This window comes from Hyperolius riggenbachi, chromosome 5, assembly GCF_040937935.1.
Source record: "Hyperolius riggenbachi isolate aHypRig1 chromosome 5, aHypRig1.pri, whole genome shotgun sequence".
Lineage (NCBI taxonomy): Eukaryota > Metazoa > Chordata > Amphibia > Anura > Hyperoliidae > Hyperolius > Hyperolius riggenbachi.
Genome location: NC_090650.1, coordinates 14,237,839 through 14,257,180, shown reverse-complemented (window position 1 = coordinate 14,257,180; position 19,342 = coordinate 14,237,839). Strand labels below are relative to the sequence as shown.

The window sequence follows — 19,342 nt, the reverse complement described above, 5'->3', positions numbered from 1 at the left end:
GCTCTGAGCTATATAGCTCAGAGCTCTGTCGGGTCAGCGCAGACGCGGCGGTGGCGGCGAGTGACGTCGGGTGCGGTGGTGTTACAAAGTAACAAAGTTGTTACATTGTAATAGCTTTGTTACATTGTAACTGATTAGTATATTTCCGAGGATATTGCGTGGGAACTGGCTTTTAAAGGGACAGGTAAGTATTAATGGTTAATTAAGAATATTAAAGGACTTTTTTCGTGGTTATGTTTTTTGTTCAATTAAAATACTTTTTCAAAGTGTCTGTGTGTTTATTTACTTTTAACTCTTAAAGGAAATGGGTAAGGGGTACAAGTACCTCTATACTCATTTCTCCTGGGAGGGGGGGGTGGGCATCTGGGGGACCCCTTTTTAAAGGGGACTCCCAGATGCCACCATGAACCTCCCCCCCAGGAAATCGCGGCCTCCACCTCCACCGCCCATCGGAGGTGGAGAAGAGCCCCTTGTCCTTGGATTGGACAAGGGCTCGGAGGGGGAGGGGAAAGCTTGGCTGCCCCTCCCCTTCCGAGACCCCCCAATCCATGGACCATGCGGGCTGGTATAGTCAGGGTGCGGAGCCCCACGCGGCCGGTGCTCCGCATTCTGGCTATCCCAGTCTGCATGGGGGACAAGGGGTTAAAGAGGTCTGGGAGGGGGGACCCCACGTCGTTTTTTTTTTAATATTTCCCACACTCAGAACGAAGTAAGTAAAACTCTTCCCACTTGGGGGAATCTATGAAAATAAAACACTATTGTTACCTGTGCAAAAAAAACTGACATTTTCCGCATTTAAAAGACATTTTTGCCCTTGAAACTTAAAAATCGATTTTCTCAAAAACTATAAGGTCTTTTTGAAAAAAATTTTTTTCCTCTTATTCCCACTGATCCCCTTAATATACCCTGTAAATTTGGTGTTCCTAAACTTTAAGCAGGCTTTGCTATTAACCGTTAAAGTCGGCGGGTTTTTAAATGTATCTATTTTTCCTTTGAAACTTTAACATCGATTTTCTCAAAAACTATAAAGTCTTTTTGAAAAAAATTTTTTTCCTCTTATTCCTTCTGATCTCCTTAATATATTCTCCAAATTTGAGGCTCTTAGCACTTAAGGGGGCTTTGCTATTAACCCTTAAAGTCGGCGGCTTTTTTATATTATACGGGAGCTTAATATTACGCGATTACGGCAGACTGTGTAATTTCAATGGGAGTTTACTGTCTTACGCGTAATTTGTTATGCGTAAAACGTAACCCACGGTCTACGCGTAATTAATTACGCGTAATACCGTAACCTTACACGTAACGCTTACGGTGCATTTGTAGTGAATTACGATGCGTAATTACGCTAATGCGTAATTTCGGCCCAGCACTGCCACAGGTTCTAATAATCTAGTCCTACCCAGAGTCCACCAGGAAACTTTTGGTCCCAGAGCCTTCTGTCATGCTGCTCCTATGTTATGGAACTCCTTACCTCCGCAGATCAGGACAGCTCCATTTCCGGACGTGTTTAAACCCAGACTGATAACCCACCTGTTCAGTTTGGCATTTGCAGAAATATAACTTTGGTTGTGTGAATACTTCTTCCTACTACCAACTACTGAATCTGAGAGAGCCTAAGCGCTTTGAGTCCTATGGGAGAAAAGCGCTATGGAAATGTTTGTTATTGTTGCTATTGTTACATCCCACTCTGTTAATACAGTACATACCTGGCTGGATACAGAGTGGTGGTGGATAAACAGCGTACATTTGAAATCGGCGCCGGTAGACTTGGGCGCAGGATACAGCGGTATATAGCTGATCCTGCTTCTGCACAAGTCCGGGCCGATTTAATTACTATTCCCCCTCCAGGCCGACATGGATAGTAGGGGAATGAAATAATTCGGCTTCCAGCGATTGCTGGAGGCTGAATTATTATGTTTTTAAGCAACTTCGGCTCTGTCTTCTGACGGAGCCGACGTTACTCACTGAGCACTTCAATAGGAATGATTCCTATTGAAGTCTATGGAGGCGCCGGCTGCACCCAAATCTAGCAGCGCTGAAAAGCACTGCTCCGGGATAAACAATGACCCCCCCCCCCCCCCCCTTCGTGTGTTTTGATATCCCCACTGAATTCTATGTGTATGTAGGAGTGTGACTCCACCACACCCTGCATTTTACCTTGTATTCATAAAAAAAGTGTATTGCTACTATTTATAGTATTGACGAGGGATTGCCTATTTAGACTATAGTTTGTAATTGTTTAAAAGGAAACAAATATGGCAGACTCCATATATCTCTCACTTCCAGTGGCGTATCTAGAGGGGTGCAGGCATTGCTCATGCCATGGGTGCCACAGCATCATGAGCACCATGCCTTCCCCTGTGCTGCACCCTTATGCCTTCCCCTGTGCTGCGCCCCCATCCCTACCCCTGTGCTGCGCCCCCATCCCTGCCCCTATGCTGCACCGCCTTGCCTACCGCGGTGCCTCCACATCACTCAGATCGAAAGTATTCTGTTATCAGGGGAACATGACTACTTAACTTATGTATGTAGGGCGCACTTGGCTTACTGTTAGAAAAGAGGACGGAGAAGAAGATATTTCCAAAACGGTAACTTCAGCAATATCCTGTGCCCAAAAACTCAGGCAACGACTACGTAGGCGAGAAGATATGCTGTTCTTAGAAGGAAAGGGGCTCTGATGGGAGGGGGGGGGGCGGAGATTGTGCAAATTCAGTGTTTGCCATAGACTCTATGTTCACTTCTTGTGTCCTTTCAGCTACCTGTGTGAATAAGGCCTATTGGGCAAAAAAGGTTCTCTAAACATGAACTCTGACACAAACATGAGCTGACACAGAAAGAGAAAGAAACTGAGCCTGTAGCTGCCAGTCAATCCTCTGGTATTTGACAGCTGGGTAAAGGACCACTCCGGGGGGGGAAAGTAAGCAGTTAAAATCTGTTACCACTATTCCATCTCCTCATGAGGGATTCTCAGGCTTTTCATTGTTAACAAAAACATTTCCCAAATGGCAGTTGCTAAGTCAAGCTGCCAGAATAGTGTGGAAGTGAGTAGGGAGGCTGGCTGGTATGTTACTTTTTGGCAGTTAAACTGCTGTTTAGGAAATGCTGTTGAAAACAAATAAAACCCAGAGAATCCTCCATGAGGAGATGTAATAGTCCTAAACCTCTTGGTTCTATCAAATGTTAACTGCTTGCTTTTTCTGCTGGAGTTGTCATTTTAATTAACTGAAATCCAGAGGCTTTGGGAAGGATTTTTAAAGGGAACCTAAACTGAGAAGGATATGTATTTTTCCTTTTAAAATAATACCAGTTGCCTGACTCTCCTGCTGATCCTGTGTCTCTAATGCTTACAGCCACAGCCCCTGAACAAGCATGCAGATCAGGTGCTCTGACTGAAGTCAGACTGGATTAGCTGCATGCTTGTTTCAGGTTTGTGATTCAGTCACTACTGCAGCCAAAGAGATCAGCAGGACAGCCGGGCAACTGGTATTATTTAAAAAGAAACATCCATATCACTCTCGGTTTAGGTTCCCTTTAATTTCTTTGCCTGTGCATGGTTGTGTAATTGTCTCCCTTCTCTCATGCAGACGGTGCACAGAGCATGTGGTTTAATCTCTCGCTCATTATCTCCTAGGAAGTTCAGGATTTCTTACTTGAAACATATTTTGAACAATTTTAGCCATTTTACTTGTGCTGTGCAGGTCGTGTCTGAAGCAGGGGCCTGGAATCCGCCATGGAGTTTCCTGAAGTGTCACAATACACATCGCTGGCTTGTTTTTTATACAACAGAAGTTTCATTTTACACCTCGAAACATAAGCGAGAACACAACAGATTGTGTGAAAATAAAAAGCTGCGATGTGTAGATAGCGGGAAACATGACTTAAGCGGTCTACTCTGTTATATCATCTCTGCTGAAGAACTTTGGATCACAGATAAAATAGCTTCTCTATCAAAAAACCTAGCAACCTTTGGAGTCAGCAAATGATCATTACTGGGTGACGCTGAAGAAGACAACGGTCTATGGAAATATGTTTTTGTAAGAGACAGGATACAGGAGAGGAGGAGACTCAGGAGAGGTGAGGAGGACAGGAGAGAAGAAGAGGAGAGGAGAAGACAGATGAGGGGAGAAGTAGAGAGGGGAGGAGAGGAGGAGAGGGAGAAGGAGAAGAAGAGGAGAGGAGGAGAGGAGAAGACAGGAGAGGAGAGGAGGAGAGGAGAAGACAGGAGAGGAGAGGAGAGGAGAAGACAGGAGAGGAGATGAAGAGAGGAGAGGAGAAGACAGGAGAGGAGAAGACAGGAGAGGAGAAGACAGGAGAGGAGAAGACAGGAGAGGAGAGAAGTAGAGAGGGGAGGAGAGAAGGAGGAGAGGAGGAGAGGTGAGGAGGAGAGTAGAGAGGAGGAGGAGAGGAGAAGACAGTGAGGGGAAAAGTAGAGAGGGGAGGAGAGGAGGAGAGGGAGAAGGAGAAGAAGAGGAGAGGAGAAGAGGAGGAGACAGGAGAGGAGAAGACAGGAGAGGAGAGGAGAAGACAGGAGAGGAGACAGGAGAGGAGAGGAAAAGACAGGAGAGGAGAGGAGAAGATAGTAGAGGGGAGGAGAGAAGAGGCTATTGAAAAGAGAATACTGAGAAAAGGAGAAGGAAAAAATAAAGTAATTGGAGATGATAGTAGAGGAGTGGGGAGGAGAGAAAGAAAGGATGGAGATAGTGGTGTAGCAATAGGGGATGCAGAGGAAGCAACCACACCAGGGCACATGGATTAGAGGGACCCAGTAGGCAAAGCAGGAAAAAAGTGCGCAGGAGCCCCTACAGAAAAATTGCTGCCGCCATAGTTACCTATGATAAAAGCCATAATTAGAGGCATTAGGGGAAAATTTGGGCATATGGCCGTTGGGCACACAATTTTACTATTTTTGCCAAAAATTGCGGATTCAGCAAATGCTATGAAGGTAAACTTGGACGCCCTGGAGGCGCTCGTTTAGCAGCAAGAGGGGACATTTTTCACTCAATGGCTTGCAGAAAAAAAATGGTTTGCAGATAATTATATTGCGGCATTGCATAGCGCCCGATATAATACAGATCTTCTACTACTAGTATTGTACTATTCTACTCTACCCCCCGTTTCTCCTGTTTACACCGGCTTACTTACATTTCAAAAAGACTTTGGAGTTTTAAGAAAATCGATTTTTAAAATGCAAAGTAAAAAATGTTTTTTAAACTCAGAAAAATGACATCCATGGCTACAATTACTAGGTAATGCCCAGTGGTGTTGATCCAGGGATTTTATCTGATTGCCATCTGGAGTCGGGAAGGAATTTTTCCCTTTAGGGGCTAATTGGACCATGCCTTGTAAGGGTTTTTTCGCCTTCCTCTGGATCAACAGGGATATGTGAGGGAGCAGGCTGGTGTTGTACTTTATACTGGTTGAACTCGATGGACGTATGTCTTTTTTCAACCCATGTACCTATGTAACTATGACAGTTTAAAAATCATTCTTCCTTTGCATTTTTAAAAAAGTTTCTCAAAAACGACCAGGTCTTAAAAAAAAAACAAAAAAAAAAACCCTTTTTTTTAATTCGAAACCACTATGCTCTTTAAAGAGAACCCGGGCGGTTTTTAAAATTCTTAACCACTTAAGGACCACGGGGTTTTCTTCTGATCAGGAAATAGCCAGGGCGATCAGACTTCCCCCCTTTTTTCCCCACTAGGGGGATGTCCTGCTGGGGGGGTCTGATCGCCGCCGGCTGCCTGCACTTTCCGGGGGGGGCTCTTCGAAGCCCCCCTCCGCAGCGCTTTCCGCCCTCCCCGGCTTTCCCTCCCTCTCCCTGTACCTGTGAGTGGCGCAGGACGGAGTTCCGTCCTGCGCCGGATAGGACAGGCTTCTGCCTATCAGATGCCGGCAATCCCCGGCCAATCAGAGGCCGGGGATCGCCGATCTACGTCACGGCGCTGCTGCGCAGCAGCGCCGTGTGATGTAAACAGCGGGGATTTCTTCCCCGGATGTTTACATTATGCGTGCGAGCCGCGATCGCAGCCACAGGGACGCGCTCAAGAGGCCACCCTGCAGTGTTAGGGAGTCTTGCCTTGAACTCCTTACTGAATAGGTACTTGACCTAGCCAGGATTCAAACCCTGGTCTCCCATGTCAAAGGCAGAGCCCTTAACCAGTACACTATCCAGCCACTGTAGTGTGAATCACACCAGAAACAAGCATGCAGCTAATCTTGTCAGATCTTACAAAAATGTCAAACACCAGATCTGCTGCATGCTTGTTCAGGGTCTAGGGCTAAAAGTATTGGAGGCAGAGGATCTGCAGGATAGCCAGGTAACTGGTATTGCTTAAAAGGAAATCAATATGGTAGCCTCCATATACCTTTCACTACAGTTCTCCTTTAAGCAACCTAATGGTTCTATTGCATTGAGCATAAATGTTAAATTTTAGGCTAGCTTCACTTACTTCTGTAGTGGTACAGTGCTTAGGGTGACGTGCCCACCACACAGTGAGATCTGGGTTCGATTCCCAGCTATGGTATGATGTATACTCATGTATGTATCCCCAGCTATGGTATGATGTATACTCATGTATGTATTCCCAGCTATGGTATGATGTATACTGGTTTTTAAAATAGTATAATTCCATGGCAGAAGAGACCCGGGAGGAGGGAATAGGTAGAAGGGAGGAGGCCAATTAAAATCTCCCTAGCAGAGTGTGTAGCAGCTGTCCCATAACTAATTAGTGTAGTCAGGCAAATGGTATAAAGGACCTTGCTTGGAGGAGGGAGGGTGGGCGGGTCCTCCAGCAGTGATGTGTATTTCACTCAATTAGGTGTAGCTCCAGGTATTAGAGCTTTTGCAACATGTTTTCTATCATTTTTCCAGTTGATAGAATTTTTTTAAACTTTCAAAGTTCGCCTCCCCATTGAAGGCTATTGCAGTTCGCGAACTTTTTCGCGAACCGAACCTTTCGCGGATGTTCGCGAACAAGGTTCGCGAACCTAAAATCGGAGGTTCGGCCCAACTCTAGCTATAGCATGACCTTGTCAAATGGGACGTTCTGCAGGCAATTCATTGGGATGTATTAGAATTCCGTAAAATGCCAATACATTTCATATTAGTGTAGAAACTTCAAATTTTATTTAAAGTGACACTTTTAAGTAAAAAAACTCTTATGATATAATGGATTGTGCGTGTAGTACAGATAATTAGTAAAACATTGGTAGCAAAGAAAATATTCTCATGTTTTTATTTTCAGTTATAGAGCTTTATTTATAACATTGCATCATTGTCATATTTACAATTACAAACCACACACTGTATTTTAAACTATGAAACAGAGCAGAGCTAATGACCCTTTGAACTTTCCTGCAGTAAAACCTTATCTGAAGCTGTCTCAAACAAACAAACAAACACAGAACATTTATATTGCGCTTTTCTCCTGGCGGACTCAAAGCGCCAGAGCTGCAGCCACTAGGACGCGCTCTATAGGCAGTAGCAGTGTTAGGGAGTCTTGCCCAAGGTCTCCTACTGAATAGGTGCTGGCTTACTGATCAGGCAGAGCCGAGATTCGAACCCAGGTCTCCTGTGTCAGAGGCAGAGCCCTTAACCATTACACCATCCAGCCACCATCTCACACTGTTTCTTTGATGTGAGTGCTTCAGAAAACAGGACTGTATTGACCCAAGTTGGGTTGAATAGCTCAAAGAAGCTCTTTTGCACAGATAACAACTGAAGGTTTTTTTTTTAAACTCTTCCTGTACTGGAAACAATATAAGACTCTTTCGTTTGCTACTAAAGTTCTATTTCTTAGCTGTATTACCCATACAATTCATTGTCCTATATGCAATTCCCTTTTTCCCCTCAGTTTACTCCTAGGTGACATTTTCACAACTTACCCTAAAATACATTTTAAACCAACAGCGAGCAAGAAAATAGTCAAAATAACTTTGCTAGTACTTTTCCCCCACACTTTTTGGTACTTTTTAAATTGCAAAGTGCTGAAAAATTATTTTGAAAACGCAATGAAAAATTATCTCCAAGGAAAAAACTTGGATATGGGCCATTATCTCATAAGTTTATTTTCACTTCAGATTCCCTTTAAGAGAATGCACAATATCACTATTTCTTGTAAACGTGAACTTGTTGACTCTGGAGTTCGGTCGATCAGAGCATTTAATATACGGGCGGTATTAGCCTATTGCGCGCCAGATGTATAGATGAAGAGAGGACAGGGGGTCGCGTCTTCGCGAATCCCCAGGAGCCAAACGATTTTGACTTCGACATCTATCATTGGACATCCAGGAAGGAACGGTCCTTGTAAAGCAGGACTCGACTATTGAACAAGTCACAACATCTGCAGAACAGATGGAGGCTCATTCGAAACCTGCCAACATTTTTTTTGGGTCTCCAACCCTTTTTTCCACCAGCGAGAAACCATGCGGGCCCTGGCCTCGGAGGATATGAAAAGAGACCGAAAGGTCAGGGTGGGATGGTATCTCCCAGCCCACCATCCCAGGGGGGCTATGAAGTCAGGATATTTCCAGAAAATGAGTTTCGAAAACAAGAGATTTACAGCATCTGTTAAAGGAAAATAATATCTTCCGAGAGGTAAAAAGGTGAAAAAAAACTGAAAAAGAGAAAACAAAAAACATTAGCCTGGAAACTCAAACTCCATCCAAGAAAATGAAACAGGCCAATTGAAGCAGAGAGAGACATCCTGTTGTCGTTTTTAAAATCACGTTAATTTTCGTGTTTTACGTTTTAAGGAGCGTCGTTGCATTTCATGGGCTGGAAGGTTACCAAAATCTTGGAGGCAATTTTGTCAGCTAACGAGGCCACTGTCGTCACATCCTGATGTTGTACGGATTAAATAATTGTGCCTCATCCATCAGGGTGTCAATATGAATAATTCTAATTTTTAATCTCTTTGCATCTAACAGACAAAATGAATGGAACCGATTTTCCATCCCAAGATACTGGACATATCTGGTGTGCAATTAATTTAGTACTGTCTATTGTAGATGCAATTAAATTGGCCGTTATTAAAGATAGTCAGATGCTCGCATGCCGGGTAGCCGTTCCTGCTATCCCAGGAGGGCCCAGAGCTGTGGGGGGCCCCAACCAGTGATGTAGCAATAGGGATTGCAGAGGTTGCAACCGCACTGGGGCCCCTGGAGCACTAGGGGCTCTCCTTCATCCATCTTATTAGCTTTGCATTGGTGCTATGCTGGTAAGATCACCTCTATAGGTGCATTGCATAGTGGTAATCCATAGTGGATACTAACCTTGGGAGGGGGAAGCCTCAGGGCCCAAACAAGGCTTCCCCATCCTCTGAAGCCTGGGGGAATCCGAAAACCTCCTCGACAAGCGGCGCAATATTTACCTACCGCGATCGCAGGCTCTTCGTTTCGGCTAAGGTGGAAATAGCCGAGCTGATCGATCCGGGGTAAGAATTAGTCTGGCCATTGAAGTCTATGGCAGTTTGTGCGGTTTGCCCATTTGCGAATGTTTGCGACAGATTCACATTCGTGAACCGAAAATATGATGTTTGCAACATCACTAGTGAAAAATATAAAGCGCAAAAAAGTGTATTTTCTGCATTTACACCTATTTTTTCTGATTTTAATGCCTATAAAATTAAACATATCTTGGTAAAAAAAATATTGCCCAAAGAAAGCCTATGCTGTCCAGAAACAAAACAACGGATATATATATCACTTCAATGCCATAAGTATTATAAACGTTATTGCTGTATCAATAGCAAGGCAGCTGAGATGTCAAAATTGTCAGGAACTTTAAGGGGTAAAAACCTCAGAACCTGAAGTGGTTGGAGGGAAGTAAATATGGCCTTCTCCATATAACTCTCACCTCGAGGTTCCCTTTAACCACTTAAGGACTGCAGTCATAAAACCCCTTAAGGACCAGAGCCTTTTTTTCCATTCGGACCACTGCAGCTTTCACGGTTTATTGCTCAGTCATACAACCTACCACCTAAATGAATTTTACCTCCTTTTCTTGTCACTAATACAGCTTTCTTTCGGTGCTATTTGATTGCTGCTGCGAGTTTTACTTTTTATTATATTCATCAAAAAAGACATGAATTTTGTCAAAAAAATGACTTTTTTAACTTTCTGTGCTGACATTTTTCAAATAAAGTAAAATTTCCTATACATTTGAGCGCGAAAGTTATTCTGCTACATGTCTTTGATAAAAAAAACCCTATTCAGTGTATATTTATTGGATTGGGTAAAAGTTATAGCGTTTACAAACTATGGTGCCAAAAGTGAATTTTCCCATTTTCAAGCATCTTTGACTTTTCTGCGCACCTGTCAGGTTTCATGAGGGGCTAAAATTCCAGGATAGTACAAATCCCCCCCAAATGACCCCATTTTGGAAAGAAGACATCCCAAAGTATTCAGTGAGAGGCATGGTGAGTTCATAGAAGATTTGATTTTTTGTCACAAGTTAGCGGAAAATGACACTTTGTAACAAAACAAAAAAAAAAAAAAAGTTTCCATTTCTTCTAACTTGCGACAAAAAAAAATGAAATCTGCCACGGACTCACTATGCTACTCTCTGAATACCTTGAAGTGTCTACTTTCCAAAATGGGGTCATTTGTGGGGTGTGTTCACTGTCCTGGCATTTTGGGGGGTGCCTAATTGTAAGCACCCATGTAAAGCCTAAAGATGCTCATTGGACTTTGGGCCCCTTAGCGCAGTTAGGCTGCAAAAAAGTGCCACACATGTGGTATTGCCGTACTCAGGAGAAGTAGTATAATGTGTTTTGGGGTGTATTTTTACACATACCCATGCTGGGTGGGAGAAATATCTCCGTAAATGACAATTGTTTTATTTTTTTTACACACAATTGTCAATTTATAGAGATATTTCTCCCACTCAGCATGGGTATGTGGAAAAATACACCCCAAAACACATTATACTACTTCTCCTGAGTACGGCGATACCACATGTGTGGCACTTTTTTGCACCCTAACTGCGCTAAGGGGCCCAAAGTCCAATGAGTACCTTTAGGATTTCACAGGTCATTTTGAGAAATTTCGTTTCAAGACTGCTCCTCACGGTTTAGGGCCCCTAAAATGCCAGGACAGTATAGGAATCCCACAAATTACCCCATTTTAGAAAGAAGACACCCCAAGGTATTCCATTAGGAGGATGGTGAGTTCATAGAAGATTTTTTTTTTTTGTCACAAGTTGGCGGAAATTGATTTTAATTGTTTTTTTTCACAAAGTGTCATTTTCTGCTAACTTGTGACAAAAATAAAATCTTCTATGAACTCACCATACTCCTAACGGAATACCTTGGGGTGTCTTCTTTCTAAAATGGGGTCATTTGTGGGGTTCCTATACTGCCCTGGCATTTTAGGGGCCCTAAACCGTGAGGAGTAGTCTTGAAACCAAATGTCGCAAAATGACCTGTGAAATCCTAAAGGTACTCATTGGACTTTGGGCCCCTTAGCGCACTTAGGGTGCAAGAAAGTGCCACACATGTGGTACCGCTGTGCTCAGGAGAAGTAGTATAATGTGTTTTGGGGTGTATTTTTACACATACAGATGCTAGGTGGGAGAAATATCTCTGTAAATGACAATTATTTGATTTTTTTTACACACAATTGTCCATTTACAGAGAGATTTCTCCCACCCAGCATGGGTATGTGTAAAAATACACCACAAAACACATTATACTACTTCTCCTGAGTACGGCGATACCACATGTGTGACACTTTTTTGCAACCTAGGTGCGCTAAGGGGCCTAACGTCCTATTCACAGGTCATTTTGAGGCATTTGGATTCTAGACTACTCCTCACGGTTTAGGGCCCCTAAAATGCCAGGGCAGTATAGGAACCCCACAAGTGACCCCATTTTAGAATGAAGACACCCCAAGGTATTCCGTTAGGGGTATGGTGAGTTCATAGAAGATTTTTTTTTTTGTCACAAGTTAGCGGAAAATGACACTTTGTGAAAAAAAAAACAATACATATCAATTTCCGCTAACTTGTGACAAAAAATAAAATCTTCTATGAACTCACCATACTCCTAACGGAATACCTTGGGGTGTCTTCTTTCTAGAATGGGGTCATTTGTGGGGTTCCAATACTGCCCTGGCATTTTAGGGGCCCTAAACCGTGAGTAGTCGTCTTGAACCCAAATGTCTCAAAATGACCTGTGAAATCCTAAAGGTACTCATTGGACTTTGGGCCCCTTAGCACAGTTAGGCTGCAAAAAAGTGTCACACATGTGGTATCGCCGTACTCAGAAGAAGTAGAATAATGTGTTTTGTGGTGTATTTTTACATATAACCATGCTGGGTGGGAGAAATATCTCTGTAAATGACACATTTTTGATTTTTTTTTACACACAATTGTCCATTTACAGAGAGATTTCTCCCACCCAGCATGGGTATGTGTAAAAATACACCACAAAACACATTATACTACTTCTCCTGAGTATGGCGATACTACATGTGTGACACTTTTTTGCAGCCTAGGTGCGCTAAGGGGCCCAACGTCCTATTCACAGGTCATTTTGAGGCATTTGTTTTCTAGACTACTCCCCACGGTTTAGGGCCCCTAAAATGCCAGGGCAGTATAGGAACCCCACAAGTGACCCCATTTTAGAAAGACGACACCCCAAGATATTCCGTTAGGGGTATGGTGAGTTCATAGAAGATTTTATTTTTTGTCACAAGTTAGTGAAAAATGACACTTTGTGAAAAAAACAATAAAAATCCAATTTCCGCTAACTTTTGACAAAAAATAAAATCTTCTATGAACTCATCATACACCTAACAGAATACCTTGGGGTGTCTTCTTTCTAAAATGGGGTCACTTGTGGGGTTCCTATACTGCCCTGGCATTTTACGGGCCCAAAACTGTGAGTAGTCTGGAAACCAAATTTCTCAAAATGACTGTTCAGGGGTATAAGCATCTGCAAATTTTGATGACAGGTGGTCTATGAGGGGGCAAATTTTGTGGAAACGGTCATAAGCAGGGTGGCCTCTTAGATGACAGGATGTATTGGGCCTGATCTGATGGATAGGAGTGCTAGGGGGGTGACAGGAGGTGATTGATGGGTGTCTCAGGGGGCGGTTAGAGGGGAAAATAGATGCAATCAATGCACTGGGGAGGTGATCGGAAGGGGGTCTGAGGGGGATCTGAGGGTTTGGCCGAGTGATCAGGAGCCCACACGGGGCAAATTAGGGCCTGATCTGATGGGTAGGTGTGCTAGGGGGTGACAGGAGGTGATTGATGGGTGTCTCAAGGTGTGATTAGAGGGGGGAAATAGATGCAAGCAATGCACTAGCGAGGTGATCAGGGCTGGGGTCTGAGGGCGTTCTGAGGTGTGGGCGGGTGATTGGGTGCCCGCAAGGGGCAGATTAGGGTCTAATCTGATGGGTAACAGTGACAGGTGGTGATAGGGGGTGATTGATGGGTAATTAGTGGGTGTTTAGAGGAGAGAAGAGATGTAAACACTGCACTTGGGAGGTGATCGGATGTCGGATCTGCGGGCGATCTATTGGTGTGGGTGGGTGATCAGATTGCCCGCAAGGGGCAGGTTAGGGGCTGATTGATGGGTGGCAGTGACAGGGGGTGATTGATGGGTGGCAGTGACAGGGGGTGATTGATGGGTGATTGACAGGTGATCAGTGGGTTATTACAGGGAATAACAGATGTAAATATTGCACTGGCGAATTGATAAGGGGGGGGTCTGAGGGCAATCTGAGCGTGTGGGCGGGTGATTGGGTGCCCGCAAGGGGCAGATTAGGGTCTAATCTGATGGGTAACAGTGACAGGTGGTGATAGGGGGTGATTGATGGGTAATTAGTGGGTGTTTAGAGGAGAGAATAGATGTAAACACTGCGCTTGGGAGGTGATCTGATGTCGGATCTGCGGGCGATCTATTGGTGTGGGTGGGTGATCAGATTGCCCGCAAGGGGCAGGTTAGGGGCTGATTGATGGGTGGCAGTGACAGGGGGTGATTGATGGGTGGCAGTGACAGGGGGTGATTGACAGGTGATCAGTGGGTTATTACAGGGAAGAACGGATGTAAATAATGCACTGGCGAATCGATAAGGGGGGGTTTGAGGGCAATCTGAGCGTGTGGGCGGGCGATTGGGTGCCCGCAAGGGTCTAATCTGATGGGTAACAGTGACAGGTGGTGATAGGGGGTGATTGATGGGTGATTGATGGGTAATTAGTGGGTGTTTAGAGGAGAGAATAGATGTAAACGATGGATTTGGGAGGTGATCTGATGTCGGATCTGCGGGCGATCTATTGGTGTGGGTGGATGATCAGATTGCCCGCAAGGGGCAGGTTAGGGGCTGATTGATGGGTGGCAGTGACAGGGGGTGATTGATGGGTGGCAGTGACAGGGGGTGATTGACAGGTGATCAGTGGGTTATTACAGGGAAGAACGGATGTAAATAATGCACTGGCGAATCGATAAGGGGGGGGGGGGGGTTGAGGGCAATCTGAGTGTGTGGGCGGGCGATTGGGTGCCCGCAAGGGTCTAATCTGATGCGTAACAGTGACAGGTGGTGATAGGGGGTGATTGATGGGTGATTGATGGGTAATTAGTGGGTGTTTAGAGGAGAGAATAGATGTAAACGATGGATTTGGGAGGTGATCTGATGTCGGATCTGCGGGCGATCTATTGGTGTGGGTGGGTGATCAGATTGCCCGCAAGGGGCAGGTTAGGGGCTGATTGATGGGTGGCAGTGACAGGGGGTGATTGACGGGTGATTGACAGGTGATTGACAGTTGATCAGGGGGGATAGATGCATACAGTACACAGGGGGGGGGAGGGTCTGGGGGGGTCTGGGGAGAATCTGAGGGGTGGGGGGGTGATCAGGAGGGAGCAGGGGGCAGTTTAGGGACTAACAAAAAAAATAGCGTTGACAGATAGTGACAGGGAGTGATTGATGGGTGATTAGGGGGGTGATTGTGTGCAAATGGTGGTCTGGGGGGTGGGCAGGGGGGGGTCTGAGGGGTACTGTGGGCGATCAGGGGGCAGGGGGGGGCAGATCAGTGTGTTTGGGTGCAGACTAGGGTGGCTGCAGCCTGCCCTGGTGGTCCCTCGGACACTGGGACCACCAGGGCAGGAGGCAGCCTGTATAATACACTTTGTAAACATTACAAAGCGTATTATACGCTTCCTATCCGGCGATCGTCGGGTTAACAACCCGCCGGCGCTTCCGATTGGCCGGCGGGTTGACGTCGCGGGTGGGCGGAGCCTATTGCCGGTTGATGCGCGCGCATCCCAGCGCGCGATCCCCGGCCAGAGAGTGCCCCAGGACCTGACGCCAATCTGCGTTACGTGGTCCTGGGGCTGCCACTTTGCCGCCGCCAATATGAAGTAGGCGGTCGGCAAGTGGTTAAAGCAGAGTTCCCCAACCCTGTTCTCAAGGCCCACTAACAGTACATGTTTTGCAGGAAACCACAAACATGCACAGGAGGGGTAATTAGTGTTGCAGTAGAGCTGATTAACTACCTCTGTGGATTTCCACAAAAAAATGCACTGTTGGTGGGCCTTGAGGACACCTTTAGGGGAACACTGCTTTAACCACTTGCCGACCGCACGCTTATACCGTGCGTCGGCAAAGTGGCAGCTGCAGGACCAGCGACGCAGTACTGCGTCGCCAGCTGCAGGCTGATTAATCAGGAAGCAGCCGCTCGCGTGAGCGGCTGCTTCCTGTCAAATCACGGCGGGGGGCTCCGTGAATAGCCTGCGGGCCGCCGATGGCGGCTCGCAGGCTAAATGCAAACACAAGCGGAAATAATCCGCTTTGTTTACATTTGTATCAGCGGCCGGGGATCGCCGCCATGTGACAGGGGACGTCCTGTCACTGGCTGCACAGGACGGATAGCGTCCTGTGCAGCCCGGATCACCGGGGAGGGGACAGGTAGGAGAGGGAGGGGGGAATTTCGCCGCGGAGGGGGGCTTTGAGGTGCCCCCCCCCCGCCAGCCACACGCAGGCAGAAGAGATCAGACCCCCCCTGCACATCATCCCCATAGGGGGGAAAAAAGGGGGGCAATCTGATCTCTCTGCCTGCAACCTGATCTGTGCTGGGGGCTGTAGAGCCCACCCAGCACAGATCACTAATAACCACGCTGGTCCTTAAGGGGGGGGTAAAGGGTGGGTCATCAAGTGGTTAAAGGGAACCTGGACTGAAAAAAATAAGATAAAACAATTATATCTAGTTTCCTACTCCTAAACATGATATAAAAAAAAAATCAATTTTATTTTCTGTTTAAAAGCTAAAAACAGGATAAATGTTTTACTGTATTAGCTGGATAGCAATGTCTTTCACACAGTCTGACAGCATTCAAAGTCCCAAACTATGAACTTTTTTTTAAACTTTTTGTTTATTTATCTACAGGCAAGAATTGTATTCCTATAGTTCCCTACCAGTAAGGATTACACAATAGTCCGACCAAAGAGAAACAGTCACTTGCATACCTGAATGTTTAACTCATTCAGGAAGAAAAAGAAAAGGAACACAGTGTAGTTATATGTGGGAATGACACTGTACATACATGTCTATCTCACACGTCCAATGCAAACGTTTTACAGTGCAGGTCCACTTTAAATTAAAGGGATACTGTAGGGGGGTCAGGGGAAAATGAGTTGAACTTACCCGGGGCTTCTAACGGTCCCCCGCAGACATCCTTTGTTGGCGCAGCCACTCCCCAATGCTCCGGCCCCGCCTCCGGGTCACTTCTAAAATTTCAGACTTTAAAGTCTGAAAACCACTGCGTCTGCGTTGCCGTGTCCTCGATCCCGCTGATGTCATCAAGAGCGCACAGCGCAGGCCCAGTATGGTGTGTGCCTGCGCCGTGCGCTCCTGGTGACATCAGGGGAAGCGAGGACACGGCAACGCAGGCGCAGTGGTTTTCTGACTTTAAAGTCTGAAATTCCAGAAGTGAACCGGAGGCGGGGGCGGAGCATCGGTGAGTGGCTGCGCCAACACAGGGTGTCTGCGGGGGACCATTAGAAGCCCCGGGTAAGTTCAGCTCATTTTCCCCTGACCCCCCTACAGTATCCCTTTAAGAAGCAATGGATGATTGTTTTAATATTTTCTTTGGATATCAGCCATGATAAGTATTCCACACAAAAAATATTCTAACTCAAGTCAAGAGCGAAATAAATAAATAAATAAAAATAAGACAGCCCTCAACATATCCTCCATCTTTGATTTGAAATATATATTTTGCAAGAAAACACAAACGATTTTCTCTCGTTTGACAGATTCCCAGGAGGGCGGCTACAAGTCTGACGTCAACAGTAAACCTCGGAAAGAGAGGACGGCCTTCACGAAAGAGCAGATCCGCGAGCTGGAGGCGGAGTTCGCACATCACAACTACCTGACCAGGCTGAGGCGGTATGAAATCGCGGTGAACCTGGATCTCACGGAAAGACAGGTATTACCCAGAAGGTGCATTATGCCTTTTCTCCTTGTTTTCTCTTTACATTTTAGACTTTCATTATGGCAAGTGGTCTGTGGATGAAACAAACAGTGATTTTACTTTTTAATTAATTATTATCATTGAGTTATAAAGCGCCAACATGTTCTGTGACGCCTTAACCCCTTCAGGACCATGCATATTAAAATCTACGTCCTGGCTTTGAATGCTTTCTGACACATTGTAGATTTTTACTCCACCATTCTTGTGTACCTTGACAGCTGACCCCTTCTGAAATGAATGGGGAGCAATTTTGATTGGCTCTAAATCACCTGATCACTAGGATTGCATAATTATCACTTTTTCGATCTTTAAATCCTAATTTCCACCGCTATTTAGTGGCCCTGCAGTGTACCTATTTACATGTATACTTTTTTTCCTTTGAAACTTTAACATTTTCTCAAAAATTATAAGGTCTGTCATTAAGTGTCAATTACCGCATTTAAATGTATGCTTTTTTTTCCCCTCTTGTTCCCACTGTTCTTCTTAAAGCGGAGCAGAACCAAACATTTTTTTAATTCAAAATATTTAGTTGCACCACTCTGACACATACAAAGATAAATAAACACTCCTTCAAGCCTATGAGCATTTCAGTGCATGCTTTTCACCCTTCTCTTTTCATAACTAGTGTTATACAGGTGGCAGCCATTAGCAATTCCTCCTTTGCCAGACACCATCTACTCCACCAGTTTGCCGGACTCTGTCCCGGCAATATGAAAGGAAGGGAGGGCTTCCTCCAATAAATGTAAAATCTATATATATAAAATCGGATGTGTGTGTGTGTGTGTGTGTGTGTGTGTGTGCGTGCGTGCGTGCGTGCGTGCGTGCGCGCGTGCGTGCGTGCATGTGTGTGCCGCGATCACTCGAAAACGGCTTGACCGATTTGAACCAAACTTGGTATACAGATCCCTTATTACCTGGGATGATATGTTCTGGGGGTCTCGCGGCCCCCCTGCACACATGGGCGGAGCTACAAACAGCAAATCAGATTTCACCCATTCAAGTCAATGGAAAAAATGTAAAAGGCTGCCATTCTCATAGTAATAAAAGCCAGAGTCCCCACATTTGGCACAGTTGGTCTCTTGGTGACCGAGGTTACGAATCCAGGAAAAGTGGGAGGAGCATAACACAGCCAATCAAATTTCAGCCATTCATTTTAAATGGGAAAATGTAAACTGTAGCCATTCTTAGACTGTTAATCGCAGGGTTCTCAAACTTGCCACAGTTGGTCACTGGGTGAATGTGATTAAGATTCGAGAAAGTGAGTGGAGCCTACAACAGCCAATCAAAATTCCCCTATTGATTTTCAAGGGGAATATTTAAATTGCTGCCATTCTTACACTGTTAATGGCAGAGGCTTCAAACTTGCTACAGTTGCTCATTGGGTGACTGGGGTCCAAATTCACTAAAGGGGCGGGGCCACCTACAGCCAATCAGATTTCCTTGGTGGATAAACTGCTTCCATTCACACATTTTTGATGTCAAGGACCCTAAAGCTCATAATCTTGGTCATTAAGTGACTGTATGTCAAGATTAGAAATAGTGGGCGGAGCCAAAAACAATAAACTTTTTACATTGGAAAATGTAAACTTCAGCTTTTCTTACACTGTTAATGGCAGGGTTCTCAAACATGACACAGTTGGTCACTGGGTGATGACTAGGATTAATATTCAGAAAAGTAGGTGGAGCCTACAACAGCCAATCAAAATTCACCTATTGATTTTCAAGGGGAATATTGAAACTGCAGCCATTCTTACACTGTTAATGGCAGAGGCCTCAAACCTGCTACAGGCAGTCGTTAAGTGTCTGGGGTTCAAATTCAGTAAAGAGGTGGAGCCAAAAACAGCAAGATTTCTTTGCTGGATAAACTG

The 19,342-nt window shown here is 45.2% G+C and overlaps 1 protein-coding gene across 1 annotated transcript in view; it reads left to right on the top strand.

Moving 5' to 3' along the window:
- MEOX2 (mesenchyme homeobox 2) overlaps positions 1–19,342 on the top strand; it is a 168,467-nt gene that overhangs the window by 121,925 nt on the left and 27,200 nt on the right. Inside the window, exon 2 of the mRNA XM_068235104.1 lies at positions 17,257–17,429. Within this exon, the coding sequence (XP_068091205.1) occupies positions 17,257–17,429 (173 nt within the window). The remainder of the gene's footprint in view (positions 1–17,256; positions 17,430–19,342) is intronic.